General features: G+C 53.2%; 1 protein-coding gene across 4 annotated transcripts in view; it reads right to left on the reverse strand.

Moving 5' to 3' along the window:
- RNF43 (ring finger protein 43) overlaps positions 1-25,112 on the reverse strand; it is a 116,101-nt gene that overhangs the window by 47,596 nt on the left and 43,393 nt on the right. For 3 of the 4 annotated variants that reach the window (XM_044994331.1, XM_044994332.1, XR_006574457.1), the window contains exon 2: positions 3,846-3,968. In XM_044994331.1, the coding sequence (XP_044850266.1) occupies positions 3,846-3,968 (123 nt within the window). Of the gene's footprint in view, positions 1-3,845; positions 3,969-12,165; positions 12,182-25,112 lie in introns of those variants that run through there. The other variant, XM_044994333.1, reaches the window with a different exon arrangement.

Consider the following 25,112-nt stretch of genomic DNA (forward strand, 5'->3'; position numbering starts at 1 on the left):
GAAATCATGGAAGTGACCCGCAATGAAAGAGCTCATCTGAATGAGTGGAAGGACGTCGTATCAAATTACAGGAAAGATGCCAGTGAACGTGAGGACAGGAGGGACGCTCGAGATGAGAGGTGGTGGCAGGAAGATCAGAGGAGGCATGATGCAACGCTGGGGCTGCTGCGTGATCAAACTGACATGCTCCGGCATCTGGTGGAGCTTCAGGAACAGCAGCAGGATCACAGAGTGCCGCTGTAGCCCCTGTATAACCACCCTCACCATGTTCCACATCCTCCTCACCCAGACGTGTAAGAACGCGTGGGGGGAGGCTCCGTGCACCCACCCACTCCACCCCCGTGGACAGCCCAACCAAAAGGCTGTCATTATTGTGAAATTTTTTTAGTGGCCTTTTCCTTCCCTCCTATCCTCCTCCCAAACCACATCCGGGCTACCTTGTCAGTTCTCTCCCTCTTTTTATAATGAATTAATAAAGAATACATGATTTTTAAACGATAGTGACTTTATTTCCTTAAGCAAGCTGTAATCGAAGGGGGAGGGTGGGTTGCTTACAGGGAATGAGTCAATCAAGGGGGGTGGGGGTTCATCAAGGGGAAACAAACACAGCAGTCACACCCTACCCTGGCCGGTGATGAAACTCGTTTTCAAAGTTTCTCTGATGCGCACCCCTTCCTGGTGTGCTCTTCTAATCGCCCTGGAGTCTGGCTGCGCGTAATCAGCAGCCAGGTGATTTGCCTCAGCCTCCCACCCCGCCATAAAGGTCTCCCCCTTACTCTCACAGAGATTGTGGAGCACACAGCAAGCAGCAATAACAAAGGGGACATTGGTTTGGCTGAGGTATGAGCAAGTCAGTAATGTGCTCCAGCGCGCCTTTAAATGGCCAAATGCACATTCTACCACCATTCTGCACTTGCTCAGCCTGTAGTTGAACAGCTCCTGACTACTGTCCAGGCTGCCTGTGTATGGCTTCATGAGCCATGCCATTAAGGGGTAGGCTGGGTCCCCCAGGATAACGACAGGCATTTCAACATCCCCAACTGTTATTTTCTGGTCTGGGAAGTAATTCCCTTGCTGCAGCCGTTTAAACAGAGTAGTGTTCCTGAAGACGTGAGCGTCATGAACCCTTCCTGGCCATCCCACGTGGTGAAACGTCTCTTGTGATCCACCAGTGCTTGCAGCACCATTGAAAAGTATCCCTTGCGGTTTACATACTGGGTGGCCTGGTGCTCCAGTGCCAAGATAGGGATATGGGTTCCATCTATCGCCCCACCACAGTTAGGGAATCCCATTGCAGCAACGCCATCCACTATGACCTGCACATTTCCCAGAGTCACTACCTTTCGTAGCAGCAGCTTAGTGATTGCTTTGGCTACTTGCATCACAGCAGCCCCCACAGTAGATTTGCCCACTCCAAATTGATTCCCGACTGACCGGTAGCTGTCTGGCGTTGCAAGCTTCCAGAGAGCTATTGCCACTCGCTTCTCAACTGTGAGGGCTGCTCTCATCTTTGTATTCTGGCACTTCAGGGCAGGGGAAAGCAAGTCACAAAGTTCCATGAAAGTACCCTTCTGCATGCGAAAGTTTCGCAGCCACTGCGAATCGTCCCAAACCTGCAAAACTATGCGGTCCCACCAGTCTGTGCTTGTTTCCCGGGCCCAAAATCGGCGTTCAATGGCTAGAACCTGCCCCATTACCAGCAGGATCTCCAAAGCGCAGGGGCCCACGGTTTGAGAGAATTCTGTGTCCATGTCCTCATCACTCTCCTCGCCGCGCTGCCGTAGCTGCCGCCTCCTCGCCTGGCTTTGCAGGTCCCGGTTCAGCATTGAGTGCACGAGAATGCGCGAGGTGTTTACAACGTCCATGATTGCTGTCTTGAGCTGAGCAGGGTCCATGCTTGCTGTGCTATGGCGTCTGCACAGTTCACCCAGGAAAAAAGGCGCGAAACGGTTGGCTGCTGCTGCTTTCACGGAGGGAGGGGTGAGGCTGTACCCAGAACCACCCGCGACAATGTTTTTTGCCCCATCAGGCACTGGGATCTCAACCCAGAATTCCAAGGGGCAGGGGACACTGCGGGAACTATGGGATAGCTATGGGATAGCTACCCACAGTGCAACGCTCTGGAAATCGACGCTAGCCTCGGTACATGGACGCACACCGCCGAATTAATGTGCTTAGTGTGGCCGCGCGCACTCGACTTTATACAATCTGTTTAAAAAACCAGTTTCTGTAAAATCGGTATAATCCCGTAGTGTAGACGTACCCCTAGATAGGTTCCATGACCAAAGCTCTGAGCCCTGCCTGGCCAGACTCAGGGAGCATTGGGCCTGACCCCTCCGAGCGCTGAGATGCCTGCTCAGTCCCACTGAAGCCAAGAGGTGTTCTCTGCATGGCTACAAGATACTCGGTGCCTAGTGGCAAAGGACCCACTGAAAGAGGCCAAGCAGGAAAGAAAAGGGGCAGCACCCAACTCCTCAGCTGAGCATGTGAGGAGCAGAAACGTGTAATTCCCCCTCTCACAGTGGAGAACATCATAACAGACACTAATCATTGAGGAGAGAGTAAAAAAAACTACAGAAAACAGGCTATAAACATCAGAGGCCCAGTGCTGCTGACAGTATCTTACTCCAGTGAAATCAGAGGGACGCCTCGGTGACTATGGTACAGCCTCATGCGGGGGGGGAAGGGAGACAGGGCTAGGCCCATAATGGCTGAGAAATAAGTTGCTAAGCAGAGCCCCTCCCAGAACGGAAACAGTCCATTCTGAGGTTGCAAAAGACACTTGTCAAAATAGGGCGTCTCTACATTGCAAGCTCTCTGTGCCAGCCCTTCCTTTCACTCACCTTGGAAAGCTCGCCTGCGATGCCGCGCACAAGTGTGAAATTAGAATAAATTCCGTATAAAAAACGAAGTGAGGAGGCTGTCAAGGTTCCAGACAGAACCACTGACACTGCTGCCATAAAGCTCTGTGTTCTGCCTTAACGCTGCCCTCTCGTGCGCATGCTGGATTCACAGAGTTTAAAGCCAGAGGGGACCACTAGTGCATGTGGTCTGACCTCCTATCTAGCACAGGCCATCACGTTTCACCCCCTTGCCCCTGGATAGGGCCCAATCGTTTGTGTTTGGCTGAAGCATCTTCCAGAAAGGCGCCCAGTTTGGATTTGAAGACACCAACAAACAGAATCCACCACTTCCTTCCCGAGTTGGTTCCAAAGGTTAATCCCCCTCAATGTGCCTTATTTCCAACTTGGATTTGTCTGTCTTTAACTTCCAGCCTGAGTCTTGCTCTGCCTTTCTCTGCTAAAGAATCCCAATACCAGCTTTCATTACAGGGCCACAGATTATGTTTTCCGGGGGGGATCTTGCCTCATTCAGTGCACAGGATAAATGGTGCAAAATACAACCCTTGAGCTGCGAAGTGTGGCCCTAGTGGCTGTGGCTGACGTCTGTTGGGCACATATACCTGACTGGAGCAGGCAGGAGAGCACACAGCATGTGTGGAAGGGCAGCAGCGGGTGGGGAGGGGTAAGCTGTGGATAGCAGCGGGGTTCTTGTGATGCTGGCTAAGGGTCACCTGTCCCGAAGAACCAAGGCTCAGATTATGAAAACGTTACACCGTTTACAAGGCTGTTCGGTCCCATGTGCTATGAAGTTTGGATACCAGGGCCACCCGGGCTCCCACGTGCAGGAACACACTGGCTCAGAGCCCCTCCGATGGGAACAGAAACCAGGTCAGTCCTCCTGCCAAGGGAACAGAGACCCCTCCTGCATTCCTCTTTATTTCTGCCTGTCCCTTCAGTCCCCATGGCCCAGGCCATTTCCGTTCAGCGTGTTCATGCACATACCTTGTTGGCCAATGACAGACAGGGGTGCAGATCTCGATCGGGCCGCTCGAGTTTGACAATCGTGACAAAGCCGGAGCCGGTGTGCTCGTCCTCACTGGTGTTACACAGAGACAGCGGGTGGAACTGTGGGCACAAAGGAGGAGGGAACTCAGATCTCATTGAGCACAATGGGTGTGTCAGTTTTTATTGTAACCAGTGTCCATCCTGCTAGTGTCTAGGTATGTGCGGGATCCCTGAGCCGACATGCAAGGAGCTGAGCAGGGTCAGGCTATTGGTCCAGTGACCAGGTGGGATTTACACCACTGGCCAGCAGGCTCAGGCAGGTCTGCCCCGAGAATGCCGTCCCCCAGCCCACAACCAGTGCACCAGGCCATGCCTGCTGATCTCAGCCATCGAGACAGCATATGGGGAGAGAGTCTCCATCAGCAGGAGCCAAGCCCAGGGACGGGGCAGGTGCCTTTGCAGGTCAGGTCTCACTTAGAAACTCCTTCACAAAGCAGCAAACTCTAGTGCATTGCCCAGTACAGCAAGAGCTGGGCTAATGAAGCCTGAGGTAGGGCAGGAGCCTGCTGCTCTTTAAGCTTTGCACTCGCTAACCAGCCTTTGCTGTTTGGCTGGAGTTGGAGGCAACGCTTCTTAAGTGGGGTGAGTGCCCAAGAGCGGCAGTGATGGTGGGGGATGAGTAGAAAAGCACAAGTTACCATGCCCTGGTGAGTCAGCTCAAGGGGTCCCAGCAGGAACTGGAACATCTGGCTCAATCCCCTACAGGCAGCACATGCTCCGATCGGAACCGTTCATCCAAAGGTCCCAACATGCTTTGCCACTCTCAGTTCTTCCAACCACCCAGGTCGCTATCATCACCCCCATGTTACAGAGCCAGGTAGGGGCTTGTCCAAAGTCAGAGTCACTGGCAGAGCCAAGGGTAGATCCCAGGAGTCCTGACGGCTGGTTCCCCCTACTTTGACCACTAAACCACTCTGCCTCCATGCGATTTTAGTCACGTGCTCCAGGACAGTTAAAAGCAGTTAATCTAAGAGGCGGCCTCCCTCCCTCCCCAGGTTCCTGGGCCCAAGGCCACACAGAGCACATGTATAAAGCCAAATTGCCTTTGAGCTTGCAACCACGTCAGTCACTGAGGCAAAACCACTAGAGACCCACTAGGACCAACTCCATCCCTGATATGCGAACTGCAGCTACAGACAACTCCCCGGTGCAGCACTGGTACCTCCGTGGCTTGTGGGCTCCCACCTGCATTGTGGCCACAGAACCCCAGTGTTTGTTATCCAGCTGGGGAGGAGCAGGGACACGAAGGGGGTGTAAGGAACAGAAGGGCACCGCTGGAACTTCTGGGGCAGGCACAGCTGCATGTGTTCTGGGGCCAATGCACAACAGCCTATTGTCCGAGATGTACATCCTGCCTCTTGCCTGGCCAGAGTTATACGCGACAGGGGCCTGTTTCCCACCTCAAACTCGCTGAACCACCCTGTGTGTGTCTGGTATCCAGCCAGGCCACCCAGGGCTCTCAGGTTCGTGTCTGGCCACCAGTGAATTAAGCCATTTTTCCTCATAATGACATCCCAGGAGGGCTCTTCTCAGGTCACTGCGTTGCCGAGAGTAGAAAGGACGGATGGTCTTGTGGTAAAGAAATTGGCTAAATTCAATCCTTGGCTTTACTACAGCCTTCCTGTGACCTTGGTCAAGTAATCCTCTCTCTCTGCACCTCAGCTCCCTGTCTGTGCGTCCTGCCCGCCCCCGGTGTGGTGTGGGTAAATTATTGTGTGAGAGGTGCTTAGATGTTATGAAACAAGAAAAATGTCTAAATACATAGGACACTGGAGAATAAAAGCTTTTTTAGCACACTAAGGCATCGGAGTAAGGGAAATAAGTGGGACAGTTCAGTGAATGAACCACAAAGAATGAGGATGATTATGAATTTGGGCAAGAGTCTCATACCTGAGGGAGGGTTGCCAACCCTCCAGGATTGTCCTGGAGTGTCCAGGAATTAAAAAGATTCATCTTTAATTAAAGATTATGTCATGTGATAAAACCTCCAGGAATACATCCAACCAAAATTGGCAACCCTACTTGGAGTGTCAATATAGCTGCATGCAAAGGCGGCTTGTGTGATCCACAGCAAGTTCTGCTGCAAGGGCCTTGCCTTCTGTGGCATTCAGGGCTGCAGCTTCTGCAAACTTAAAAGTAGGAGGATGAATCCTGGCCCCGTACGCTGCTGCAACCAGCCAGCTGGGGGAGGGTGCCCCAGCACAGACACTGCCTCTCCCCCATGCAAGATACAAGCCCTCATGCCGGGGGCATATTGGGGGTGGAGCTAGAGGCATAGACAGTACAGGCTCTACTCTGGCCAGAGAAGTTGCCATAACTTGCAACCTGCCTGACAGCCGTTGATTTCTGAGCCTTTAGATCAGTGGTTTTCAAACTTTTTTTCTGGGGACCCAGTTGAAGAAAATTGTTGATGCCCACGACGCAATGTAGCTGGGGGTGAGGGGTTCAGAGTGTGGGAGGGGGCTCTGGGCTGGGGGTTCAGGCTCCGGGGTGGGGCCGGGGATGAGGGGTTTGGGGTACAGGAAGGGGTTCTGGGTTGGGAAGGCTCAGTACTGGGGCAGAGGGTGGGGTGCAGGAGGGGGTGAGGGCTCTGGGCTGGGGGTACAGGTTCTGGGCTGGGGATGAGGGGTTTGGGGTGCAGGAGGGGCTCTGGGCTGGGAGTGCAGGCTCTGGGCTGGGGCCAGGGATGAGGGGTTTGGGGTGCAGGAAGGGGTTCTGGGTTGGAGGGCTCAAAGCTGGGGCAAGGGATTGGGGTGCGGATTTACCTCCAGCGGCTCCTGGTCAGCGGCACAACCGGGGCGCAGAGGCAGGCTTCCGGCCTGTCCTGGCACCACGGACTGCACTGCGCCCTGGAAGTGGCCGGCAGCAGGTCCGGCTCCTAGGCAGAGTCGTGCAAGCGGCTTTGCACAACTCTCACCTACAGGCACAGCCCTCCTCCCCCCCCAGTTCCCCAGAGCCGGTGCTCGAGTCGGGGGCAGCGTGTGGAGCCCTGTGGCCCCCCTGCCTAGAAGCTGGACCAGCTGCTGGCCACTTCCGGGGTACAGCGCGGTGTCGAAACAGGTAGGCACTAGCCTGCCTTAGCTGGGCAGCACCACCAACGGGACATCTAACGTCCTGGTCAGCGGTGCTGACCAGAGCGACCCAGTGCCTGACATGCTGCACCCCAGTATGGGGTCACAACCTGAAGTTTGAAAGACGCTGCTTTAGGTTACACCAAGATCATTGTCAAGCTTTTCTCGGCAACCAGGAGGGCTGCTAGAAATGTACTTTTTAATGAAAGCTGAGATTCCCACATAATTAACCAACTCTAGATCTTGGGCCTTTAAGAATACCAAATACTGTGAGACTCACAAAAAAAAAAAGTCACTGGAGTTGGCAACACTGGGGACATAATAAAAAGATGTAATAATTAATGGTGTAGAGATGATAGATTAAGAGCACATAACGAGAACAAGGGGGACATTCGATAATATTGAAAGGCAGCAAATTCAAAACTGAGAAAAGGAAATACTTTTTCACACAATACATAGTTAAACTGTGGAACTCACTGCCACAGGAAGTTATTGAAGCCAAGAATTTAGCAAGATTCAAAGGACTAGACGTGTATCTGTATTACAAGAGCATCCGGAGTCAAAATAGTTAATGCTAAAAGAAGCGTTTTGGAAGAAAGAGAACCCCAGGAGATACACCCTTCTGGTTCAGGGCTGATGCCGATCTCTGACTTTGAGGGATCAGGATGGCACAGTCATGGGTACAGAGTATTCCGCAGCTGATACTGTGGGGTTTCTGCTGCTTCCTCTGAAGCACGGTGCTGGCCATTGCCAGCCAAAGGCACTGGATTAGATGGACCTCAGTTGTGAGCTAGGCTTGGAATTCCTATGTTCCTACAAAATGGGAGTGAGACTTTGCCAGTGGAGAGTGTAGTGGGGAAAATTCCTAGAGTAAGGAAACAAGGAATGAAAAATAAAAGAGAAACAACTGTGAGCATCTGCTGCAACCCACAAAACTGGCGGAGAAAGAACAAAGCCAACCTGCACCAGCTCACCCAGTGCAGCAATCCCTGCTGTGCTCATGGATCACAACAGAATGAAACCAGCATCCCTGCCACCCCAAACTCTGGAAGGACATGATGAAAGCCAACCATATAATGAAAAGGAAATAAATGACAGTCACCCAGGCCCCTAACTTACACTTCTCCCAATGGAGATCTCTCAATTCCCTCCCTCCCCGAGACCTCCTATCCCAACCAGGGCTAGTTCACTCCCCTAGGGCTTTGCCTTCCTCTCCCACCCATGTTAAGGGTACAAACATCCAACTACATTTTTGACTGACAATTTAATTATTTGCTCCTAGAAAACTTGCCAATGCATTCGATTGGTTCCACGTGCTGCCACCTGACTCCTCATTCCTCCTCTCCACGTCATCCTCCTCCTGGCATCCTCCCCCTCCTCCACCACGAGGCTCTTTGGCCCCCACTCAAAGCCCTGCAGAACACCGGCTCTATCGACTCACTGGCTTTGCTCTCTTTTCACCTGCCCCCTCTGCCAGCCTGGAATGCCCATTTGTCACGTTTCCTTACGCCAGGCCCTGAGCTCGCCGGAGGGGCTGTGTCTGTACTGCACCCAGTATGACGGTCCCACTCTGACAGCTTCCCTCAGCTAATAAAATAAAATAATAGGAAGTGTCAGTCATCTGGGCTGCCCAGAGAATTCCCTAAAGCCGCACACAGCCAGTACCCCTGGACGCGAGGCTACAGCACTCAGACAGGTAAAGGGCTGGAATGTGGGGTGCCCCTCCGACAGGCTCAGGAGAAGGGGCGTTTCATAGGGCTCAGTATTGAGACAGGCCCATTGTACAATTTTTATTGATGATTTAAACAAGCTACCTTCATTTCTAGGCGACTTTGAGACTGGCGGGGGGTAGGGTGCCACGGGCACTGTGGTGATGGGGTACGTGAACCAGCTATGAGAGGTAAAATACCTGCAGCCGAGGGTTTCAACCTGTGGGGCATGTCCCCTTACGGGGCCGTGGAGGAACATTCGGGGGGGGGGCGAGCGGCGATGCCAGGGGGCTCGTGCCAGGCTCACACGGTGGAGCCGTGGCCAGCTCCCATGGGGGGCAGGGAGGGAGTTACACCTCCACCCCCTGACTCACCTCAGCATTCAGAACAGGGCCTTGGGCCTCCCAGCTCCTAAACCTGCTGGGCTGCCAGCACTGATTCAGGAAGCCCAGAGGCTTGTTTGTGTCCCAACCTGCCTTGGCCTGGATGGGCCCAGCCCCGGGGGAGGAACAGCACAGGCTTAGTAAGAGCCAGGCCAAACTGTCTCTTGCCCTTGACAGAGGTGGCTGTGGGGGGGACTCCCTGAGCAGGAGCACTGCCGGGGAGGCCTACAGTCCCTTTGCACTGGGCTACTGTGCAGTGAGGGTTCCCCGCTTGGTGCTGAACTCCGTAAGCTCCACATGGCACTAATCACCCCCACCCCAGACTAGATGGGGCTGGGCCTTTCCCCAGAACGCCGGCCCAGCAGCGCTGGGCCGCACTCTGTTTCTTTTGGGAGGTAGGGAGCACAAGCCCTTCAGGCCTCTGTGATACCCTGTTCAGGCCAGGAGGGGCCCAGCTGCACTGGGCCTGGTGATGCTGGCAAGGGCCAGGAAACCAACTATGACCCTAGGAAATGCAGAGGATCGTCCCCGGGGCTGGTGGGGCCCTGGGAACAGAATGCTGGGGGGAGAGGCCTGGAGTTCCTCTCTTCCCTGAGGGCAAGCAGCCATCCCCTTGACTGACTCAGCCCCTCAGGGACAGCCGCGACCTGGCTTCCAGGGCGGGGGGGAGGGGGCAGCTGGAGCCTAGCACTCTGCTGTGTGGGTCAGTGACTGTCACTGCAGCGCTTGTATGGCCCATTGTTATGGGGGTCCCCTGGGCCCTTGCACCATGTGCCTTTGACTGGAGCACGAGGGGATTGCGCTTTCACCCCCGGAGCCCTTCCAATAGTGTTCCCTGTCCCCACCAGGCCTGATCTGTTCTTCCAGCCCCTAGCTCCTGGGTGCTGTAGCATGCAGGTGTTTCCATAACCCGCCTGGGCCAAGAGCCACATGGCTGCTTTGTTACCAGTGCAGCAAAAAACCACTGGGCAGTTCCACCACCAGGTGGCGCTATTAGCAGGATCCCAGCTATCCTGGACATGCTCAGATCTGGTCACTGAAACCATTGCACTTATCTGGCCCATTCTCTGGAACCTAATGGAACACGAGGGGCCCTGTAAACTGAGTCGCCATGTCCATCCCTGGGCCTGGGGGCTGATGCAGTTTATGTGCGAGCTAGAGAGAACTCCAGGGGAGATTCACTTCCTGTACAAGTGCTTCTTTGCTCTGTGTGGCTTGTGTAATTGTGTATGGGACCCTGGGAGGAGAACGAGAAGGAAGCGAGATCAGGAGTGCGGCAGCATCTGGCACTGGGTTAAACGAGCCTAGTCACTCCTGTATTATCGCTCCCTGCTCAGAGCTGCCACACTTGGAGCATAAAGTTCCCTGCTGAAGCTCAAAGGCTCCCTTATCATTCCTCTAAACCTTTGAGAATAAGGGCAACTTTCTGCTCTGTCACCCAAGTGTGAATCTAGTGCCCCCCACTGAAATACATTTCCCCACTAGGGTCACCAAAGTGGGAGCTTGTCCCTTTGATCATATGGTTATAGTCATAAATAAAACGTAATGAATGAATTTCTATGCACGAATCTACGAGAGACTCTCCTTGCGAGTGAGTGTACTTTAGGTGGAGGGGTTTGGGGAACTGAGAAAATTAACAAGTAGCTATTGTTCTTAGTCCAGCCTCCATGGTAAGAATGATAAAATCTTTCCCCCTTTATTTTGGAATGCCAGCCCCCAGTCTTGGAAGAGGCCTGTGATGGCCAGTTCTTTTGTCCCGTGCTTTGCTGTGCCCATGAAGCCTGTTGCAATGAATATTGCAATAGAAAACCTGTCCTAATTTGTATGAATAAGAGTATGGCCAACCTCAAGAATTCAAAAATCATACATTAGGTCCCCAAAAAATTATGAGATTGCCTTAAATATCAAGAGGATAAGTGTAGAGGAACTATACTAATTCATTTTCCATCATCCTTAGCACCCTGCAAATACATCATGTGGGTGCACAGACCATCACTGCTGTCCCTGGAGCCTACCCTCATAGTGAGAGGTGCATTTTCCTGATTGCATGTAACATTCCTGCAATCCAACAGTGCCTTAAGACCGCTCCCGGTGAATCGGGTCACCTTTCATCTCGCACACATTGTGCAGTGCACAGCAGAGCACAATAATGCAGCTGGCATTCATAACACTGGCATCCAAATAGTTTCTGAAGGCAGCAGCACCTTGACTTCAACCTTCCAAATGCGCATTCTACCACCATTGTACACCTACTGAGCATGTAACTGAACCTTCTTTGCCAGGCCTCTGAAGTCAGTGAATGGTTTCACAAACCATGTGTAACGATCCTCACTTGATGGGTAGCTGATAGGGGAGCATCACCTAGTGGTCAGGGCTTAGACCCAGGACTTGCTGGGGGGTTGTTGGTAGGGGAGCGTGAGCTCTCCCGCTCCACCAGACTTTGACCCAGGGCCCTTTGAGGGCTGTCAGATCACAGGGTTGCTTGAGGCCACTCTCCCAGGACAACTTCCTATCACTCTCCCCATCCTGCGATTGTCCCAACATCACCGTCTGGGTCTAGGCAGCATGAAAGGTGTCTGCTCACCACAAAGCACCTTCTGGCTGCTGCCTGTACCAGGGTAGTGCTCTCTCTCTCTCCCCCCCCGCCCCCATGGCATGGCCCCCCTCCTGGGCCAGCTCAATCCTAGGGCTTTCCCCTGCTTCTCTCTCAGGCTGCCCCTGCAGCAGGCCCTCCCTTTCCTCAGGAAAGGACCTTTGGGCAGTGTGACAAAGCTCTGTCCTTGTCTCCATGGGGCCCATGTTTCCTGGCAGAGGCTCACTGTGCCCCTCCACATAGCCCTTGTCTCTCTAGAGGCAGGGGTCACAGCCTGAGCCACTTTCATCATAAGCCAGCAAGGGAGGTGAGGAGAAGCTATCCTCCCTCGCACAGTGTCTGTTGTCCCTCAGTTTCAGTGATTACCGGTAATCAGGGGGATAAACAGGGGAGCCCAGGCCCACCCTCTGCTCCAGCCCAGGGACCCTAATAGTATCAGCTCTGGTAGCTGATCTTTTAGAAACAGGACAAGTACAATTCCCTGGGCTACTTTCCCCTTACCTCAGGGCCTTCTTCTTTGTGCCACAGCACAGCACACCTAGCTGACTAACTGGGAGGCTTTTAACTAGTTTCAGCCAGCCCGGATTGGCTTCAGGTGTCCCAATCAACCTAGCTGTCTCCACTGCTTTCTGGAAGGATCTTAATTGGCCTCAGGTGTCTTGATTAACCTGGAGCAACTGCCATTTGGTTACCATGGTACCAGGGATTTGTTTAGCCTGGGGCTAACATACCTGTTCCTCGCTACTTTACTATAGCCATCTGGCCTTGCTCCATCACAGCAGTTATCTAAGGGATGGATTCTGTCTTCCCTCAGCTCTGCCGGAGCTGCAGGTTGCAGGTCTGCTCTCTTCCCTGGTCTGCCCCAAGTGAGCTGCTCCCCTGCCTTTTAACTCCTCTTCCAGTTGGTGCATTTCCTACAGTGTGGCGGGTTGGGGCTGGCTGGGCCCAGAGCAGTTCCTTTACCCCTTGTTACCCAGTGTGGGGGTTGTACACCCCATCACACCATGGCAGAAGGGGATATGTGAGGTCCCCTAGAACAGTGGCTCTCAACCAGGGTTATGCGTAACCCAGGGATACTCAGAGGTCTTCCAGCATCAGCTCATCTAGATATTTGCCTAGTTTTACAACAGGCTATATAAAAAGCACTAGCAAAGTCAGTACAAACTAAAATTCCATACAATGACTTGTTTATACTGCTCTATAAAATGTAAGTACAATATTTATATTCCAAGTGATTTATTTATTAATTATATGGTAAAAATGAGAAAGTCAGCATTTTTTCAGTAACAGTGTGCTGTGACACTTTTGTATGTTTATGTCTGATTTTATAAGTAAGTAGTTTTTAAGTGAGGTGAAACTAGAGGGTACGCAAGACAAATCAGACTCCTGAAGCGGCACAGTAGTCATAGAATCTCATAGAATCATAGAATCTCAGGGTTGGAAGGGACCTCAGGAGGTCATCTAGTCCAACCCCCTGCTCAAAGCAGGATCAAACCCAACTAAATCAATAATCAGTCTGTAAAGGCTGAGAGCCACTGCCCTAGAATAACAGTGGAGACAGATTCCATGTGTAACAATGTCATCAAGAGGGAGGAAGGTCCCTGCTTGTTCATGGAGGTGAAGTCCTGATCTTTAAAAAAACCCTGACATAAGAACATAACATAAGAACATAAGAATGGCCCTACTGGGTCAGACCAAAGGTCCATCCAGCCCAGTGTCCTGTCTACCGACAGTGGCCAATGCCAGGTGCCCCAGAGGAAATGAACAGAACAGGGAATCAGCAAGTGATCCATCCCATTGCTCATTCCCAGCTCCTGGCAAACAGAGGCTAGGGACACCATTCCTGCCCATCCTGGCTAATAGCCATTGATGGACCTATCCTCCATGAATTTATCTAGTTCTTTTATGAACCCTGTTATGGTCTTGGCCTTCACAACATCCTCAGGCAAGGAGTTCCACAAGTTGACTGTGCGCTGTGTGAAGAAGAACTTCCTTTTATTTGTTTTAAACCTGCTGCCTATAAATTTAATTTGATGACCTCTAGTTCTTGTGTTATGAGACGTAGTAAACAACACTTCCTTATCTACTTTCTCTACACCAGTCATGATTTTATAGACCTCAATCATATCTCCCCTTAGCTGTCTCTTTTCCAAGCTGGAAAGTCCCAGTCTTATTAATCTCGCCTCATATGGCAGCCCTTCCATACCCCTAATCATTTTTGTTGCCCTTTTCTGAATTCCAATATATCATTTTTGTTGCCCTTTTCCAATTCCAATATATCTTTTTTTGAAATGGGGTGACCACATCTGCACATAGTATTCAAGATGTGGGCGTACCATGGATTTATATAGAGGCAACATGATATTTTCTGTTCGTCATGCACCTTGCCAGTACATCCCACATTGGTGCCCCTGAACCCGCCTCTGAGGTTGACCAAAGCCTACATAATGATGGAGTATTACCCTTTAGAGTTTGTACTCATTTGTTCCTTTTGGAGAAAAAGTTATGGGCACATAAGTCCCATCAATAACCCCAGTGCAGTTTTGAAAGCCCAGTCTCTCAAAGCTGGCACTTATTTCAGTAGTATTGTTTATGCCCATCACTTTCGGGTAAACCACAATCCTGACCTCCTTGCAAACTTCCAATTCCTGAACCCCCACAGTTGACTTGCCAACAACATACTAGTCTGCCATGGACCGGTAGCAGTCTGGAATAGCCAGCTTCCAGATGGCTATAGCAACCTGCTTATGGACTGGTATGGCTTCCCTCATGTGTGTCCTGGTGCTGAAAGGTCAGTGCATGGTGCTCGCACAGGTCCAGGAACATCTGCTTCTTCATGCAAAAGTTCTGGAGCATCTGTTGGTCATCCCAGGTCCACAGAACAATGTGATCCCACCAGTCTGTGCTTGCGGCCCTGCTCCAGGAGCTGCTACCTATGGAGAGTCTGCAGCACTGGCAGCAGGCATCAGCTGCATCAACTGGGCTGCGGATGCCATGGCTGTACTCTCCTCTCAGAGCTGCCTTCAACAGGACAAATACTGCCACTGAAATCTCCACCAGCACCTCGCAGATGCTCTGCCTGAATCCGGAAATAGCAGGGAACTGGTGACCAGGAAAAGGTCGTCCACCAGTGCTGGAGCCACGTTGCTGACTCCTGTTGCAGGGAATATGCAAAATGGCTCAGCTGGAAGTGTTGGTGGGCTAAGAGAACTTCAGGCAAGTGCCGCGGGAGGGACAGACAAGTTCTCCCACAATACATCACAAATCAAGCTCTGGAGCTAGTAAGGGTGCTAAGAATCCTGGGATACGCTCCCCAGAAGCCAAAGCTTCTGACACGTCTGCATACTACAGTATGGATGTGCTGGCACAGGTATGAGGCGTGCATAGCAATACATTGTGGGTACTCACAGGTGAGCCTTACAAAGAACAGGTTTGCAAGTGTGGGTCACATGGACTCAGGTTTACTACACAGTGTAGACAGACCCTGGGGGCAAGGTTAGAGGGCTGGTTCCACCTCAGGCTATGCTGAATTCCTGAGAGGTGAGCACATTTCTGGGATTGCACAGGAGATGTGACGTACTCTTATTGGGTATCAGCTGGCAGGGCTGCTTGGAAGCTCTTTGGGGCAGGGTCTGTCTCTTTGTTCTGTGTGTGTCTAATGCTCAGCACAATGGGGCCCTGAGCCTGTCTGGGCCTCCTTGGCTTACCACAATACCTGTAATAAATAACAATAATAATTGCAAGTTGCTTCACCAGCTCCCAAAGGGGCTGGGTGTGTGAGTGAAATCCTAGCAGTGGAGTGAGAGGGGTGATGTAAGAATCTAGCCAGGAAGCCAAGAGGGCAGTTGTTGTGGGATTCATGGTTAGGATAATGCAGAGACCCTCATATTTATTCTATATTGTGAGGGGCCAGTTGTGGGTCTGTTTGTCCCTGTGGTCTGGCTAAGCTCCCTTGCCAAGCAAAGGTGCTTTGCACAGAAAATTTCTGCTGTCGGCCTGTCCCTGTCCTGCTGGGTGGCTGCTGGCACAGAGAGTGCGCCTTGCTCACTAGCCAGAGCAGGTTAACATGACAGCACCAACAGCAGCAAAGCAGCAGGAGTATTGGCCAAGTTCAGAGCCCCCTATTCCCACTGAAGCCTATTCATGTGAGTACCTACTCACTGATGTGTGTCAGAAAATCTACAGCTGACCCTAAATGGACTGATTGGCTCACGGGTGGAATGGAACTAGCCAAATCCCCAAATGAAATTAGCAGAGGCTAAACTTGCTGCCAGGTGGCCACTGGTGCAGAATCTCAGAACGTAACTTGCACCTTTTCTGACCACCCCTCTGCCTCGCTCTCTGAGCAAGCAATGGCCACCCCTCAGGACTGAAGGAGCAGAGATGTGGCTGACAGGCCCATCCCCCATCTCAGGCAGAGCCTATGCTTTTCTTTTAGAAGCAGGTTTTTCCACAGAGCTCAGCATGTCAGGGTCGGGTGGCTGTTGGGTCTCGGACACTTCTGAAAATCTGGTCCCCTTATAAACTTGAGTGAGACAAAAACTGGGCAGAGCCAGTTCTTGTCTAGTGAGCCCCGGAATCCACTCGCAGGGGAAAAGCTTGGCCCCAGGCTCAGGACCCCGCACCATCTTAGTGAAAACTAGCCAGGGAACTTTCTAGGCTGGACAGGGGTACGTCCCCTGGCTGTGGCCAGAGAAGGCTTAGGGACACCGCCTTTGGAAAGGGAAATGTAATGGCATACAAGCAGTTTCTCCTCACTTATTCCCACTTCAGACATGGCTAAAGCTCTTGTAATTCATTCTTGTATGTGCCCTATCTGGAAACTATTTAAATACGAAATAGGGACTCAGGAAGCCGCCGTACCGCCAGCCAGAACTCTTTCATCCGCACGCAGTGGGGAAAGCAGAGCTGGAGGCAGCACCACCAGGAACAGCAGCAGATTTCCACACATCTTTGGAAGGGAGATTTGTATTTTATCAGGAGCAGAGGGTTGGCTCAGTGTGTACAGCCAGGGACTATTTACATTGTCAGATACAGAGCTGTGGCAATCTCCTGTCACTGTCCCCAGTAACTCTGACTGCAGGCTCACGTCTCTCTGGTCTTCCTGCTGTGATGCCATAATACTTGGTGCTTTCTTTTTAGAGTGATCAAAGTCACAGCACCCAAGGATTACAGAGCTGACCAGGTCATAGCACTGCAGCTTTCAGGTATTCTAAACACAACTTTATAATTCCCTTGTGTAACTTACATGTTCTTATAAAGCATTCATAGAATCATAGGGTTGGAAGGGATCTCAGGAGGGCTTCTAGTCCAACCCCCTGCTCAAAGCAGGACCAATCCCCAGACAAATTTCTGCCCCAGATCCCTAAGTGGCCCCCTCAAGGACTGAACTCACAACCCTGGGTTTAGCAGGCCAATGCTCAAACCACTGAGCTATCTCTCCCCCTCCCCATTGTTTGCACTCAGGTTCTGCACCAATTTAATTGTATAGTAGCAAAACCATACCAGTGAAATAGGGGCAAAACTTCTGTGCAGACAAGGCCTAAGCGAGTTCTTGGCAGCTGTCTAAGGCAGTAGTAATAATCATGGCCGTGTCCTCTTAAGGCAAAGCAAGTTGAGAGGGGCAGAATGGAGAGAGGACCCAGGACCTGTAAATGCCTGGATCACATTTTTTCCCTATACTACCTTTGCTATTTTCCGCCCACGTTACCATTCCTAATTTGATAGATTGATTAAAATTCCTTGCCACAGGATTTACAATCTCATGTGCCAGTTCTTTCAGTGCTCTGGGATGGAGATTATCCGGTGCCCCGGATTTGAGTGCATACGTCTCTTTGAGCTTTGCTTCCACTTTTGATGTGGTAATTTCCATTTCCATACACTCATTCCCACCACCCAGCCTACTTCTGCCCGCATGGGCTATGTCACCATCCTTACTGAAGGCTGAGGCAAAACCCAACAAAGGGCCTGAATGACACACGGTTGACTCCTTAAGGGATTTAGGCACCTAACAATGCAGATAAGTGCTTAGTGAGAGTTAGGCACCTGACCTAGGTGCTTTGCACGTGTCTCCTGGGGCAGACTGCAATTGTGGCCACAGCTCAGAGAACTGTTCCCGTGGACACAGCAGGGTGAAACGTACTGAGAAGGAGACCTCCAGTCCCAAGATGGACCTGCTGCAGTGTTTCTTCAGGTGGTGTAAGCAGAAGAGTAACTAAGAGAGACACGCATCAGTCATTGGGGTTGTAATTCCTTCAGCTAAGGCTGGCGCTGGGGTTGGGTGGCAGAGAGGAGAGGGCTCCCACAGGGTTCCACCTCCTTATTTCCAGTTCTGCCAAATTCACCTTGACTCCAGCATCCTTCCTGTCTTGAAACTGGACTTTGCTTTTGGGGTCTCAGGAGTATGCAAGGATTTAGAGCAAATTGTGGATGAAAGACTAATCAAAGACATGGAGGTACATGGAAAATGGGAGAAAATGCAACATGGCTTTCTCAAAGGTAGATTGTGCCAGACTAACATGAGCTCTTGCTTTGATAAGATAACTGATTCTCTAGATAATGGAAGTGCAGTAGATCTAATATAGCTGGACTTCATTAAAACATGCAACAAGGTACCAAATGGGAAATTATTAATTACACTGAAGAAAATGGGAATTGGGACAGGAACTGTATGGAGGGTAAGGAGCAGGCTGAAAAAGAGAGGGCACTGAGTTAAATTACCAGGCCAGAAGGAGGTTGCCAGTGGAGTTCCTCAGGGGCTGGTCTTGGGATCGAGCTTACTTAATCTTTTCAGTAATGGCCTTGGCACAAAAGTAGGAATGTGCTCTGCAGCCTTGATGCTCTAGCTGGGGATTTCCTGTCTGAACACTCTGAACCTCACCCAGATTTGTCTCCAGGCAGGTGACCCCTCTGACTCCCCATCCAGGCAGTGCCTCAAGGAGCTCTTCCTTGGCACCCCCACACAGGGAGTATTGTGAGACTCAAGCCGTGTGGGTTGGCAGGGAGGTGGCTGATTGGTTCTGTGGTTGGTGTGGGCAAAGCCATGCTCCAGCCCAGTCCCTCACAGCCTTCCTGCCAGCATTTCCCTTCCCACACTCTCACGCTGCTCCGTGCAGAGAGGCACAGATTCGCCAAAGGGCTCCGGGGCACCCCGAGTTTTTGGACAATACCTGACACCTTCTAGTCCAAAAACTAAGCCTGTTCACCACGGTGAAACACACCCTCCACCCCCGCCAAAGCCATGCCCCCTGCATTTCAGAAGACCAAACCAACTGTGTCCTGCCAATTTCGTATAACTTAGCCCCCACAATCTCTCCCTCCCACTATCCCCCCCCCATTTTCATACATCTCGTCAAACTAACCCAGTCACCCAGTGGGCCTTGGAGTTTAACTGCCAGAAGGCTGTACCTACAGAGACTGATGTGAACCAGGAGGCCCCAGTGGCCAGGCCAATGCCCAAGAGAGAGGCCAAACTCAGCTGCAGGGGAGGGTGCTGGGATTCCTGCAAGGGTGCTGTGCCTCAGCCCTGCTTGGGGGTTCCATTTATCATGCCAGTCTCCACCTGGTCAATATGAGGTGTCCGATAAGCATGTCCCCTGCCCCATCATCCCACTCCCTTTCTGGCAGCTGGGAGGGAGAAGGAGCATTTCCTCTCTGCTCCAGCTCTTGCCCCACAACCTCCTGGCCTCTGAGGCTGGGTGGAGGGTCTCTGCTAAGGACGCCTCCCTCAGTATCGGGTTTTGAGCTTGGCTCCTCAGAGACTAGCTCCACAGCCTCCACTGCTGCTCAGAGCCCTCCACACCAGCACTTGAGTCTTGTCTGCTTCAGGGAAGCCCACAGGGCTCTGAACAGCAGCAGTGAAACCAGACATGACTCTGGTCTATGTCCAGTCTGCCACAGTGTGGAAAGCTGAGTCAGCGAGGAGGCACTAGGGGAGCTGTTGGAAGGCTCAGGCAGATGTCACTGTGCCACTCACACTCAGTTGCCATTTGCTGGCTTTCTTCACAGCACAAAGGGCTACAAAGGAAAGACGGTAGCAAAGAATGTAACAAAGCTGAGTGCCTCCCGATGCGGACGCCATTCAGATAGAAGAGCATCCTTCCACCCACGGGCAGCGGACGCTGTATGCTCCATGCTCTGCCTTCATCAGTTTAGCTGAAGCTGCTGCAGAATTTCCACCAGAGGTCACAGAACTGAGGGACCTCGTCCTAGAGTCTGAGTGCCAGTTCACTGACCAGGGCTTCCCCCATGATCCCTTCCTCATGGACATGCCAGCACTCAGCCATCCCTCCCCTTTATTCCAGCCCATGTCCAAGGCATTGCAGCAATTCTGCACGCCCAGGTGGACTGCACCTGAGAGCCTCTCCTGTGCCAGCAGTTACAGCCGCTTAGTGCGAATGGCATTGTCTGCTGCCCTGCCAAGGCTCTGGCTGATAGGGGATCTGCTTGTGTCTCAGTGGCAGTAGGGGACAGCAATTGAAAATGCCAGGCTGGGGCAGAGGAGTTGCTGGGGCAGGGGAACCTTGGGACAACAAACGCAGAAAGCATCCTGCCAACGCCAGAGGGCCCTAAGCAGAAAGTCCAGGCAGCTTGCCAGAGGTGCACTGAGCAGCTAAGCTTCAGGGCTGAGACACCGCTGTCAGGCACTTTAGAAATACCTCAGCCCCACCTGACTCATTTATTTCCACCACCTGTTGTGTCTTGTCACTAACCCAGATTATGAGATCCCTGGAGCCGACAGAGAACGTCCCTGCTTATGTGCATGCAGCACCCAGGTCAGTGAAGCCTGAGCCCTGACAGAGGGCTCTCACTTGGCTGTGCTGTAAATAGGACTATGACTCAGCTTTCCAAAAGGCAGGTGAATGCTCCTCAGGCTCCCTTCCAGCAGGGAGCTCACACTGGCCATCTCAAGCCCACCACAAGTCCATGGCAGGAAACGTACAGCAGAACTACATGGCCACAGAGCCATGCTGCTGGTCTACGAGACAACTGAGTGCCCAACTGGCGACACAACTGCAGTGTGCACCTGCATGTGATGTGCCAGGCCAGTAAAGCTACTGTGAATACTGACTCGGGGCATGGGCCTGGGGAGAGGGGGCTGGACATCCCTCCAGTCTGTGGGACCTCTCGGGTAAGTCTACAGCCCCGTGGCCGGCCCAGGTGAGCTGACTCAGGTTTGTGGGGTGTGGGCACTGGGGCTCTGGCTAATGGGCAGTTTAATTGTGCTGGAGACATTTGGGCTTGGCTTAGAGCCCAGGCTCTAGGACTCTTCGAGGGGGGAGGGCCCCAGACCTACACGGCAATTTCTAGCGCCATAGTAGGAGCCCGAGGCAGCTGACCCAGGCTAATTGTGGCTGTGCTGTGACTTTTATAGCCATGTAGATGAACCCTAAGTGGCAAAACTCCAGCCTTTTTCTTTTTGCTGTGTTGGGGTGTTTGATTTAGTGCATGTGTAGAGGTGTGTGTGTGTTTCAGGGCAGGGTTGCCATGTATCCCGGTTTTCGACCGGGACGCCTGGTTGAAAAGGGACCCTGGCAGCTCCAGTCAGCACCACCCACCAGGCTGCTAAAAGTCTGGTTGGCAGCGCAACAGGACTAAGGCAGGCTCCCTGCCTTCCCTGGCTCTGCATGGCTCCTGGAAGTGGCTGCATGTCCCATCTCCGACTGATAGGCTCAAGGGCACCCAGCGAGCTCCACCCGCCGCCCCCGCCCTAAGCGCCGGCTCCACAGCTCCCATTGGCTGGGAACTGCAGACGCTTCCACCTAGGAGCCAGAGCGGAAACATGCCACCGCTTCCGGAAGCCACCTGAGGTAAGTGCTCCCTGCAACCCATGCCCCACATCCTCTCCCACACCCCAACCCCTGCCCCAGCCCTGAGCTCCCTCCTGCACCCAAACTCCCTCCCAGAGTTTGTGCCCTGTACCCCAAACTCCTGCCCTGAGCCCCTTCCTGCACCCCAAACTCCTCATCATCCTCTCCCACACGCCAACCCTCTGCCCTAGCCCAAAGCTCCCACACTCCAAACCCCTCATTTCTGGTCCCACCCCAGAGCCCACACCCCCAGCCAGAGCTCTTACCCTCTCCCACACTCTAACCTCCTGCCCAGCCCACAGCCAGGGCCACCTGGGGGGGGGGGAGCAAGTGTGGCAATTTGCCCCAGGCCCCGGGCCCCACAGGGGCCCCCATGAGAGATTTTCAGGGCCCCTGGAGTGGGGTCCTTCACTCACTCCAGGCGCCCCGGAAAACTCTCACAGGGCCGGGGCCCCCAGAGCTTCTTCCACTCCGGGTCTTCGGTGGCAATTCGGCGACGGGGGGTCCTTCCGTTCTAGGACCCACCGCCGAAGTGCCCTGAAGACCCGCAGCGGGGGGTGCTTCCGCTCCGGGACCCGCCGCCAAAGTGCTGGGTCTTCGGGGCCCCCCACCGCTGAAGACCCCAGGCCCCCTGAATCCTCTGGGCAGCCCTGCCAAGAGCCCCCTCCCACACTGCAAACCCCTCGGTCCCTCCTACACCCCAAACCTCTCATCCCCGGCCCCACCCCAGAGCCTGCATCCCCAGCCCTCACCCCCTCTGGTACCCCAACCCCCTGCCCCAGCCAGGTGAAAATGAGCGAGTGAGCGAGGGTGGGGGATAGCAAGCAATGGAGGGAGGGGGGATGGAGTGAGCAGGGATGGGGCCTTGGGGAAGGAGCGGGATGGGGGTGGAGTAAGGGTGTTTGAGCAATCAAAAAGTTGGCAACCCTAGGCAGTGGTTGTCCACTGCCCAGTCTCTACCTCAGGTGTTTGTACAGCTCCTGCTCCCATGTAGCTGAGTGTCCCACAGTATTCTGGGGTTAGGCCTCACCCCATCTGCAGGGCAGGGCCAGGCTGTTAGCCGCACTTTACAGGCCCAGAAAGAAATAAGCCTTGTCTCTAGGGACCCTCTGCCCAGTAATACTAATTATACAGGCCTGGCTATCCCAGAGACACCCCCCGCATGCGGGCAGGCTAAGTCTGATGTCAGAATTTCTCTTTTCGGTGTGGGTACCCCCTGCCCAACTGAAAAAAGGCCTCTTATACCAGCGTAAACATGACCACACAGGAGCTATAACAGCATGGCCTTATTGGTCTAAAGTCACTCTGTAGAAAAAACCTCTCGCCCCAGCCAGGATCTGAGTGACCGGTGGCATCGGGTCAGGGGAGGGAAAGAAACCCAAGGGAGGCTGCATCCTCACCAATGGGCCATTTTTCCTCCTCTGCCCACTGTCAGTAACTGTCATGTGTCACTCTGCCCTGAAGGGCAGCTAGAAGGGGGCAGGGGTGAGGGACTATTCCAGAAGAGGGGGGCAGAAGAGAGCCCAGGGGAAGAGGTGTGGGACATGCTGCCAGGAAGCAGGCTCGTGGCAGTGTTGCTATGAGGTGCTGTGGGATGGTGGCCAAAGCACTGGGGCCAGGGAAGTTAGGGCAGGGACAGATGAGCAGGAACAGAGTGAGCAAGGGGTCAGCACTAACTGTAAAAAAGAAGGAAAAGGCATGAATTGCGAAGAGGTTTGAGCTGCCTGTCAGTTTTAGGAAGAACGGAAGTTGACATGGCAGAGTTTTCATCTGAAACGCAAGACAAATTGCTGCTTCCTGCTACTGTTGGGCATGGAGCTCAGCTCACAGGGTATGGGGGTTTGTAAGTTACATGCATCAGGTTTCAAGGCTTGATGTAATAACAAACACACCTTACCCACATCTGAGTCACTGACAAACATGCACTCAGATAACAGGGACATTATTCTTAGAGAGAAATGCTGAAGTTCTACCTCCCAGGGCAAGTGAGAGAGAAAGACTGAAACATCTGCCTTCAGACATCCCCTGCACCTGCGGGGTGGCTTGGGGAGTGAAAACGTTCCACTCTGCTGCTGTGACAGCCCAGGGATGTGCACGCACACGCACACGTACGCACTTTGGTGCTTCCAAGGGGGCAGGAGTTGCAGAGGGTTTCATTTGACAATCAACCCCCAAGCTGATAAATGCTGCTCCTTTTCTCTTTGCTGGCAAAGGCCTGTGAACAATAGGGGGAGAAGCTCTTAGCACAGAGGTGGGCAAACTACAGCCCATGGGCCATATCTGGCCCGTGGGACCATCCTGCCCAGCCCTTGAGCTCCCAGCCAGGGAAGCTAGCCCCCGGCCCCTCCCCTGCTGTCCCCGCTCTGCTGCAGCCACGCTGCTGTGCGGGCAGTGCAGCTTGCGCCCACCCACCTCCCAGGCTTTCCAATAAGCCAGTCTTGCCACTCTGAGTGGCATGGTAAGGGAGGGGGGGAGTTGGATAAGGGGCGGGGGTCCCTGGAGGCAGTCAGGGGACTGGGGGCGGTTGGATGGGGCAGAGGTTTGGGGGTGGTGGTCAGGGGATGGGGAGCAGGGGGCAGTTTGATAAGCATGGGAGTCCCAGGGGGGCATTTCAGGGGACAGGGAGCGGTTGGATGGGGTGGAGGTTGGGAGGGGGGCGGTCAGGGGACGGGGAACAGTTGGATAGAGGGTAGGGTCCCGGGGGTGGTGGTTAGGGGTAGAGGGTCCCAGGAGGGGGCAGTCAGGGGACAGGGAGGCAGGGGTCCCAGGAAGGGGTGATTAGGGGACAAGGAGCAGGGGGGGTTCGATGGGTTGGGGGTTCTGAGAGGGGAAGTCAGGGGGCGGGAAGTGGGAGGGGGTGGGGGCCAGGCTCTTTGGGGAGGCACAGCCTTCCCTATCCGGCCCTCCATACAGTTTTGCAACCTCAATGTGGCCCTTGGGCCAAAAAGTGCTCGCCCCCATCTTAGCACAAATCAGGACACTTGTACCATAATGGCACCTGGGGGATTTGAGTGCGCAGAGGAGCAATGGTGTTTCTGAGGTATTTGTTTGTGTGCTTCACTGTTCCAACCACAGTCTTAGAAGGAAACTTCCCCTGGGGCAGGTTATCCCAACTCCCCACCTGTGGGGTCTCATGCATCTGCCTCTAATGCACCTGGTGGTGCCAACAATTGGAGACAGGATGCCGGGCTACAGGAGCCCCTGGTTTAATGGGTCTGGGAATTCCTATGCGCCTGGGTAACTCTCCTTGTATCAGTGCTAGCTGCCTCTGCAGTCACCCCCAGCCAGCGCTGTGCCCCGGCCAAGCCACCCGGAGGACCCAGCAAGGCTGTGAGGGGAAGGAGTCATTTCAGGCAGCATGTGGAAAAATACAGGGAATGGCACAGGGAGCCTCCAGGGGTCACCAGAGAAACATGGGCGGCTGGGAGGGGCCGGCACCTTGGCTTGCTGCAGGCGGGAGTCTGGGCCAGGGGTAACCTCTGCTGAAGCTGCCAGGTGGTGGCTGTGGAGGGGGAGGGGGAACGCATTGTCTGACTCCAGCATCACATCCACCCCCACCACCCAGGCCTGCTTTCCTCGGCCTAAGCCAGGTGCAGAACAAAAGGAAACGGATGATTTAGTTATTGCTCCTGCACAGAA

Source organism: Mauremys mutica, chromosome 19 (assembly GCF_020497125.1).
Source record: "Mauremys mutica isolate MM-2020 ecotype Southern chromosome 19, ASM2049712v1, whole genome shotgun sequence".
NCBI lineage: Eukaryota > Metazoa > Chordata > Testudines > Geoemydidae > Mauremys > Mauremys mutica.